The 9,850-nt window shown below is 40.5% G+C and overlaps 2 protein-coding genes across 2 annotated transcripts; one reads left to right on the forward strand and one right to left on the reverse strand.

The window, feature by feature from the left end:
* The first annotated feature begins 414 nt into the window (after positions 1-414).
* Positions 415-2,340, forward strand: LOC116844372 (male-enhanced antigen 1). Its single transcript, XM_032815806.1, has 4 exons — positions 415-584; positions 852-1,051; positions 1,167-1,238; positions 1,642-2,340. The coding sequence occupies exons 2-4, from the start codon at positions 875-877 to the stop codon at positions 1,855-1,857; spliced, it is 465 nt and encodes a 154-aa protein (XP_032671697.1). The 5' UTR covers positions 415-584; positions 852-874; the 3' UTR covers positions 1,858-2,340.
* Positions 2,224-6,279, reverse strand: LOC116844370 (sodium- and chloride-dependent GABA transporter 1-like). Its single transcript, XM_032815804.1, has 13 exons — positions 5,965-6,279; positions 5,638-5,857; positions 5,440-5,541; positions 5,175-5,337; positions 4,943-5,075; positions 4,750-4,884; positions 3,946-4,049; positions 3,738-3,862; positions 3,521-3,633; positions 3,301-3,432; positions 3,007-3,210; positions 2,745-2,912; positions 2,224-2,667 (listed from the first exon to the last, which is right to left on the reverse strand). The coding sequence occupies exons 1-13, from the start codon at positions 6,238-6,240 to the stop codon at positions 2,566-2,568; spliced, it is 1,977 nt and encodes a 658-aa protein (XP_032671695.1). The 5' UTR covers positions 6,241-6,279; the 3' UTR covers positions 2,224-2,565.
* Between the last annotated feature and the right edge of the window lie 3,571 nt (positions 6,280-9,850).

The following is a 9,850-nucleotide window of genomic DNA, read 5'->3' on the forward strand; positions in this document are numbered from 1 at the left end:
CACTTCTGGGCCCTTAACGCATCATTATACACATTTTACACATTTACACATTTTACACATTTTAAAGATTAGTTCGGCTATACGAGAAAATTGACTTTCAGCCCGAAGTACCTCTGAAAAGAGCAGATACTATTCTAAGTATTTAAACTAGAGCAGAAATGCATACCGTTCTTTCTCTTCGTAAAAGACGTTATGTAAACCGGGACATGGCGTGTTCTGATGTTTGAATAAAATTGATGTCAAAACTTTTTCCCGTTTCATTAGTTAGAAATATTCTAACAGTGCACTCTGCACAAAGTTGTGAGGAAACTTCACTACCGTAAGTAACTTCTCTACCGATACAGGGAGTTTCCTTCTTTATTTCGAGGGCGACCGATTAATTACCAACATTGCGTTCGTCCGTAGCGGGCGCGTCGTTTGTTGTTGCAATTATCGACCGAGTGAAGCTGTGGATCAGCTGGAGCCGAAAAAGAGGCTGGGATGACCTGACGATCAGCAGCGAACTGTCAAACATTAGTCTTGCGTAGTCGATTTCGAGTTTATTTGCAGCCATCCATGATCTAGGAGATGCTCCGTTTCGTATCGTTAGTATCAACGTACTATTATGCGCTCAATTTCCCCGCGATATTAAACATGCATGTCTGTCATAGCAGGATTAAGAGTAACATGAAGGTTAGAATAATACTGGAAGACCTTACCTAGCTGCTCTTTCTTTTTTTCTTTTGCTCTTCTTTCTGATGTCTTGGACTGATGTCTTTGTTTTGCATTTTTATCTAAAAAGAATCGACTGTTATGTTAATGCTGATATGTTGATAAAAAATATGTTGATAAAAAGTTCTTGTTTACCATAGTTAATTGAATCTATCGATTCACTATGTCGCCTGAGCCCACACAAGAACCCATTCAAGAGAGTCTGACGACCTCTAATGTACCCCTGGACGCGAGAGAGGCGAATGACTTAGATAGTGAGGATGAGGATATAGGGATAACGGAATATATTCCATTGTCCCAAGTATCCACTGATGCTGATCCTATATTGGATGAAGATGAGGTATTTGAAAGATAAAATAAAATTTACCTTTGCTTACTGCAAGTTACATCAAAGAAAATCAAAAATAAATTGTAACCGAAACCAAACATTTCCTACATCTCTCTTTTTCTTTTAGAACGATGAATGGCTGTCTGGAGTAGATGAGCTGAATCAAGCACCACCTACCCCATTAATCGAGGCACATCAGGTAAGCATTAGTAGAATATAATATTCTAATCGTAATTTCTTGAAATATAATAGATACAGGGTTGGGTAAATTAATTTTCATTTAAATTAATTTAGTTTAAAGTTATATTGAGTTAAATTTTAATATTTATATAGATTAGAGATTATTTTAACCTAAATAAAGAAATTAATAAATTCAAGTTGACGCATTTTAAAATAACTTAAAACTTAGTTTAAGTTAAAAGTTAATTCATTTAAAATTAAGTTAACCAAATTAACCATTAACCAAATTAAGTTAAAAGTTATTAACGTTTCAACTTAACTTTTAACTAGTTATTACTCAACCCTGAATAATTAAATAATTGATGGATAGTGTATAATAATTGAATAACGATTATATGATTGTATTATTTGTCATTTATCAGAGCTGTGCCTCGGAGGTGTTGGAAGTCTGGTCATGTCCATACAATCGCTCCGACATCGACTTGGACGCGGCCAAGATTAAGCAGGTGAAATCCGTGATGGCGTCCATCACGCTTCCTGAGACTTCCATCCCGCAGTGGGCGAGTACAATTTCCGAAGATCAGTGGAAGGAGCAGCTACTCGTTCGTATTAAAGAGATGCAGAACAAAGATCCGTAGAGCTTAAATCGCGACGTAGTCGCTGATCGCAGCCGAAATCTTTCTTAGCAACCGCGCGCAGCGCGTACACTCTGCGTTATTGAAAATAATTTATTACGACGGCAAAAAAAAAAGAGAGAAAGAAAAAACACGTTCGGACACATTGCGGTTGAAAATCGGATATCGCCGAGCATACATATACGTACATATATTTTATCTAACACGTTTAAGTGAAACGATCGGGCTTGATTTTTCTATTAACTAGGCTAAGAGGCTTTCGAAGCGAATTTTAGCATTATCTCGTTAGAGGAATGCATGGTACGTGCAGTTGTGACGTTAGAACGTAGGAGGAGAGAAATCAAAAGGGTGAACTGATCGAGCGTGTCATTATTGTGAAGCGTATTATTATTGTCTTTGTTCCTTTTTATACGATATGTTGTTTGAAGGCGGATTATAAGAGGTATATGATATATCAGTTTAATTAATAAACGTCGCTCGATGTTACTTGTGCCGAAGTGAATGAGACACACACGGTATACCTTATCTCTCTCGGTGCTACTCGAGAGCGAAATCTAATTTATCTCCAGTCCGTTTCGCATTCCTCGTTGCGCTTGGATCCCTCCGTTTCTCTGCAACGAGCTCCTGAGCTCTCTGAGTTTTCGTCGTAAATTCGTACACTGCGCGACCCGCATTCCCGCATCCGCGATCGTGAGTAGAACGAATGCGGTTTTATAATTCAAATTCGGCGTTGATGACAGCAGCTTTGGATGGATTGAGTTTCTTCCGTAATGCGGCTACGTTGTCCTCTATTTTTATCAATTTTCGATATTTCTGAAAAGATACACGGAATGAGTCGTTAAACTTTGCACATGGACGCGCACGCTTTATATTTATTAAATCCTACATACCTCTGAGGTAGTTCCTGGTGTAACGTACCAGATATAGATCATGTAGCCTGGAATGCATAGCATCGAGGAAAGGCCCGCAAGCCAACCCAATAAGTGACTCCACCATGGAAATTCGTACGAGAGGTATTTCACGGGCACGAACTTGATGATGTTGAAGATGAAGACGCCCTGCGGAGAACATGAGAACATGAGAAACATTTACCAAAAAGACAGCATTGCCCACATGAAATCATCGTCCAGGATTAGGTAACAGCATCCTTACCACACAGATAGCAGGCGTGGTGAACGTCCAACAAATCTTCCACCAGAAGCATGGATAATAACCTATCATATCCCGTATGCCGTCATAGAATCGATTTACACCAAACGCCCACGACACAGAGATGCACTCGAAGAACATTAGGAAGAGCAGACAGAACCCACTGACGGCATACGTGTCTAGCAGTTGGAACACATACATACCGCCCTGGAAACTCATCAAACGTTCAGAGGGATGACTGACATTGATTAAAGCGAAGTATGAATATGTAACCCGCCACCACATATGTATGCTCACCTCCGTGACGCACAGCAATCCAATCAAGTAGGAGATCAAGCATACGATCGCGATGAACAGTTCTTTCCTCTTCCTTAGTAATCGCGGCCACTCGTCCACGGCAGCGGTGACAAAGCCCTCCATCGTACAGAACTGAAAAACGACTTGCTCTCATCATTCAGCACTAATTCACCGATGTAATTTCGGGACGTTCCCGACGTCCGTCGGGAACGTGTTATACCTGACTATCCAAGCCTATCAGAAGGAGCATGAAGAAGAAGAGGCACGACCAGACCGAGGCTCCGGGTAGCTGCAGAACCGCTGAGGGATAAACCAGAAACGCCAGACCGGGTCCTAATTGGTGTGAAACAATCGACTCAATGATTCCGAATCATTGTCACGTCTTCGCTGGGAATTTGTCAGAGATAATAATGATAACGATAATGCGTGCACATTACCAGAAGCAGCTACATCGGCCACCGGTTTCTGCTGTTCGTGAGCCATGAAACCGACCACGGAGAATATAACAACACCGCTCAACAAACTAGTGCAAGTATTCACACAACATATGATGAGAGCGTCCCTGAAAGCGAATGGAGATTCGTCGATGCGTACGAAGAGAAGAGCAAAAAGATATAGATGAAAGACATGGGGAGTGGTACTCACTTGTAAACGTTATTGTTAAACTTATTGTAACTGCCTAGTGCTACCAGCGCGCCTAGACCGAGAGCGTAAGTAAAGAATATCTGCGTCACCGCATCTATCCACACCTATACGTACAATATGATAGTACAAATGATGATGATAGCTACGTTTTAGTTCTCGAACTGCACGATCACGAGAAATTAATAATCAATCAAACGCGAAAGGGTCCAACGACAGCTTGAATCTGTAGTCAGTAAATTTCAAATTTTATTGTCTGTGTTTAGGGTTGAGTAAGTTAATCCTTTTTTAACTTTCAAGTTAAAAACATTTTAAGTTAAAACAAATTTGAAGTTAGTGAACTATAGGTATAATTAATTCTCAGTTACGTTAAAAATTACATAAACAAAAACTAATTCAAAAGTTAATAATTTCTACTATAATTTTTTTTAATTTTTCTTTTATACATTGCAAGTAGCCTATATTAATTTTTAATTTAATATTGATAAATTACTTTAACTTATATAAGGAAAAGTTTATATAAGTAAATTTATATAAATTTATATAAGTAAAAAAAAATTATAGTAACTACTTTATTGTAAAGTTTTTTATTTAAAATTAACTGAACTAATTTGAAGTTGAGTAAAAAATGATTATCTTTTAATCAAGTAATTAATCATTATTCAATTAATTAATCTGATCCATACATACAATAGATGATAATTCAGACTTTCATTGGCCCTTTCTACATTTTACTAATAATATATGAGGAGCTTTTACTTTTAACAATGTGAAACTGCCATTTTTTTCCAAAACAGTTCTTTTTACCTCGGGATCGCCGAGTTTCGAGAGATTCGGAGTGGCGTAATACTTCAAGCCTTCTGAAGCGCCAGGAAGTGTTAAGCCTCGTACCAACAACACAGCCAGCAGCGCATACGGGAAGAGCGACGTGAAGTAGACGACCTATACATTATATATTGAATGAGTGAAGTAGGAGGATTTAATTTAAAGAGCTCATTACCTTGCCGGTCCACTTGACGCCTTTCCAGATGCAGAAATAACACATAATCCACACGACCGCTAATGTCCCAGCCAATTCCCATCTTATGCTACCCACTGCCTCGACACCCGCGGAGATCTGCAGAGTTCGTCTCCTATTCGTAGCAGATGAGAAATAAATTCGCGATACTTCGCGTCATATCGACGCAATTAATCTGTTAATAGCGCATCATCAACGATCCCTGCTAACTTACTCCCAAAACTCCTTGACTGGATCTTTTAGGAACGTGGTGCTCAAATTTCCGATGGACGTGGCGCACATGGTGTCGTTCGACAACTCGTTTTGCCAGCACAGCGCATCAGATGTGATGCAGTAGCGCGTGTTCCATGAGTTATCGCAGCTTCGCCAAGGTACGTCTGTTCAAATAAGAATCCCCAATGGATGTGACAATTTCGTTATTCAATTTCAGTGATCAGGACGTCGGTATGCCGCGCATACAGCGATGTAAATCGACTCACCGGCTCGCAAGGAGACCAGAAAGTAGAAGAGCGCCCAAGCGAGAATGATGATGTAGTAAACATTAGTCCAGCAGGAGAGCACGCAGGTGGCGTATCCGATGCCTGGGGAGATGATCGTCATCGTCACGTAACTCTTCGCGAGGTGTCTCAACGAGACTCAGACATGAAGATAAGATCCGTGCACACGTATAAAGTCACCTTTGAAGAGCGGCGCTATCTGAAAGACACCGAGGCCGCCGATTGTCATCATCTGTCCCAGAGACAGCTCCATCAGGAACATGGGTATACCCGCCAGGCCAAGCGCGATGAAGTAAGGCACCATGAAAGCGCCACCGCCGTTCTTATAGCAGAGGTAAGGAAACCGCCATAGGTTTCCCAAGCCTATGGCCAGTCCCACGACGGACAGGATGAACTCGATCTTCGAAAGAGAGAGAAAGAGAGAGAGAGAAGACACAAGAACGGCGATTATCGGCGATTAGACGTTCGTCCGGCTGTTCTTCTAGATGATGTTGATCGTTGCCTCACCTTGCTGCTCCAGCTTCCTCGTTCCGGCAAGTCTTTGGTCTTCTTGACGACGGAGGATCGTAGGCATTGTATGGCCTCGAATCGGAAATCCGACTCCTTCTCGCCTCCATTGGAGATAACGGTAGTGGTGGTGCCGGTGTTGGTATTCACCACGGGCTCGGCGAAGAGGGCCTGCAGTTCCTGCACCGGATTCACAGGAGCCGTTTGCGGTTTCCGTGACAGAGGGCTGGTAGATCTGTCTACCTTGGAGCGGCCGGATGATCCCCTCGAAGGCATTATTTGTATACGACGAGACGAAAGCGAGATTTCAGGAACTCATCTCTACCAATCGGCCGACTGAGAGAGAGAGAGAGCCGAGGGGAAGCAACGTCAATCGGCTGGCGCGCCAGCGCGACTCACGCTCTGCTTTTCGACTAAAACGCTGGAACCGCAACACCGCGTACTTGTACCACGGAGTGGATCATCGAATCGGCAGAGAAGAGGAAAGAGTGCGTGCGGGATGGGTGAGCGAAGGGCTGATTGACAATTGCCGTCTATAAAAAGTGGCTTGCGCAACGCGCGCATTTCTCGTTCTCTATTCAATGCCGCCGGTCTTTAACGGCCACAGGAAGCCCTTCGAGTGAGCGAACGAAATGTCGGGACATCCGGGACGTCGGATGTCGGGGACAGTATATCACAATAATGAGAGTCTCTAATATAAATAAAACATAATATATTCGTATTCTCTCTCTCGCACGGAGAAAACACTAAAAATATTACTTGCCTAAATATGGTTGCTATAAGGGAATATTAATGTTAGCTTTCGACCATGCATACAAAATGGTCGTAGTAACCATAGTACTCTGGAAATGATACACTAATCTTCTTATGAATATGATATTGTCTATCCATATGCGTTTGAGCAGTACTCTCAGTGCTGCAACTAAACTCTACGGATTTCTCAACTATAGCATTTGTTCTGCAGATCACAACAGAGAAACAGCAATATTTCTTTAGTTAAGACAACTATGTATACGAAGATGTACTAACTAAACATTATACATCATAAGAACTATGATTGTAAGAACTGTATAAATGGACATGTAATTACAGCAACTTTTAGTGTCATATCTATTTCATTTAAAATCACATAAATTTTATCTCAAACCATAGAATATGTGAATATAGCAATCATAGTAGTTTTCTCCGTGTATTAGAGTAGTGAATTAGTGTTCATCGGTCGTCATCATCATCGTCGTCGTCGTCACCGCTCATGAGCGCACTTAGGTGCGTACAAGATATGACATATAGTCAACGTAAAAAGGTCTTGATGATGACGGACGATGGACAACGAGCCACTTCCGGGAATCGCACCGTTCGCCAAATGCGTGTTCTCATCGCTCTCAACCTTGTCCTATTTCAAATTATTTAAACTCGCGATAGATGTTGGCAACCGTGTCGGTTGTTATTTCGTCTGTTGTATATGTGTTATAACGCTTTACAATAATTAACTATATAATTAATGTAATTAACGATTATGAGTAGCAGCAAGTTTGAGGGCAGCAAGAAGAGGGAGCTTTGTGTAATAGATCGAGAAAAATCGATCTTTTTTGCATAAATCAATAGTAGCACACCTGAAAAATACGTATCTGAAGTTATAGATCGAAATTCGAAGTATTAACGAGGCTATTTTACCATCGATTTTATAGCTGCGCGTTACACAGGTAGCGGTCCTTTGTTTAGTTTATTGTATGCATAAACTCCGTGGATACGAGGTGACTCTTAGATGTATGACTATCGACATAGTATCGATAGTTGAGAACGATCGCGCATTACGAAGGTATAGGTTGCTCATGCGTTTGACTCCGAAACACTTGAATTCCGGTATAAAGATTATCAAGATTGCCGTTTTTATTGCTGCTAGTGTTTTCTATGAAGGCTATTATGCCACATTAAAAATTATGGAAATGCTAGAAATCAATATTGGACAGCAATGTAAATTTTTCGCTGATACTCGCTGATACTCGCAAGCGGTTGAAGAAACAGGAGTGCCATAGTCTAATCAACACGAAGAAGCTCGAAGAGAGCTTCAACAAATTGAGCTACAAAACTTTAAAGAGGAAGCATGCTGTATGGACTTAGAATAGCAAACTAATTTGGAATAGCAAAACAGCTTTAAATTTCTAAAAATTGTTATTTTTTAATACCTAAAACTTTAAACGCATTTTTCTCTTATAAATCCTATGAAAAAAACAAAACTTTCAACTTTTGTTTTAGACGAATACAGGCGTTATACTGCACGCCGATAGGCGACTCCGATGCCGAAGCCGCGGCGAAATAACTTTATAATTTCTAATATAACAATTATTTTACAAAATTGTTTTTACTTTTTTAAATGTTTAAAATACTTTAATAGTTTCAAAAAGATCTATTGTGTGTGTGAATTCTTTTTTTTTAAATTCCTAAAAATCATCTTTTTTCTAGCGAGTTACACGAAGCTGTCCCTCTAACGATAGTGATTAGTCAATAACATTAATATAGATGATAACACGCACGGACAAAAAACATAGTCTCAAATATTGCTTTCTTCAGAAATATAACTTCGTTTCGAAGAGGCGAAAGGTGAGAACGTAATGTCCGACAGCACGAAAAAACGACGGATACGATTGTTCAGCGAAATTGCAAACAATACGTACGCAATTATCGCTATTTAGTGTGCGTCTCTCTCGCACCAAGTTGAGATCCTCGGTTGTCCCCTTGGTATCCTTGCGTCGTCCTTATCTCCGCATTCTCGATGCGCCGCAGTCGAGCAGCCGTACTCTCCCTCCGTGATCGTTCGTGATCACACTTCCGGGATCTTCGAGAAATTTTAAGAGGTGAATTCTTTCACCACCCCCGCTTCAAGAACGTGTTCCAGCCGAAAAACGTCCGTGCAAAACGTTTGAAGCCGAGCGCGATTTCGAAAGAGGGAGCCGCGAGGCGCGTTCGCGCGGATGCAGAGATTTCTGCCGCCGTGCCCCGTCGTGATTTACCCCACAATGACTGACGTACGGTCCCCCTCGAGCGTGAACGCACCTATCTTTCCATTCAACAAATTAATGCCACAGTGTCACTCTATATTTAGGCTGCTCGCGGTAACGGAGAGATCGAGTATGCTCGCACAAATCGCGCCGGTCGAGGACGCGATACAATATTTTCTTTCTTCTCGCGTTGCTCCTCGGCTGCGACGGTGTCTCGGTTGTTTTCTTGAGGAACGGTGCAATTCGGCAAAACAACGGTAAATGGATGATCGCAATCAAGCACGAGACAATGGGACGAAAAACATTATACGGCGCTAAAATTTGCGAAACGCAAAATTTACGAATTTAATTATAATAGACACGAATGTAATACATGCGAAAATTAAGAGATCATTTATTTGAAACACGAAAAGTAGGTAGAACTTAACGAATATGTTTCTCATTTGGAAATATTACATTTCTCTTATAAATAGGTAACAACAAATAATACTTAATCATGTACATAAGAAAGGAAACATTGTTGTTTCTCTGTTGCATTGTCGTTTTTATTACTTACGCTCTTCGTGGTAATAAAGCCTTCTACAGGCGTTGATTATCGTGATGTCGCACGTATTTTTTCAAAGAAGAAATTTGTTATCTTCAACTGCACTGGAACTGGGCCCTTATTCTTAAAATGGTTGCGTATACATAAGTGTTGTTGCGTAAGTATAATCGTAATATAAAATAACTGCGCAATGATACTTACATATTACAACGTAATTATTTAAAAAAATAGAGATTTAATAAAAGAACTTAGGTAATATTTATGAGAGTATACTATAAATAACTCATACAACACGCATGTTTAAAAGACGTAAATAAAATATTATTTATTAACTGTGTACATA

The sequence above is a fragment of the Odontomachus brunneus genome, unplaced genomic scaffold (assembly GCF_010583005.1).
Source record: "Odontomachus brunneus isolate Ranch 3 - 2012 unplaced genomic scaffold, Obru_v1 Obru_scaffold_041, whole genome shotgun sequence".
In the NCBI taxonomy this organism is placed as follows: domain Eukaryota; kingdom Metazoa; phylum Arthropoda; class Insecta; order Hymenoptera; family Formicidae; genus Odontomachus; species Odontomachus brunneus.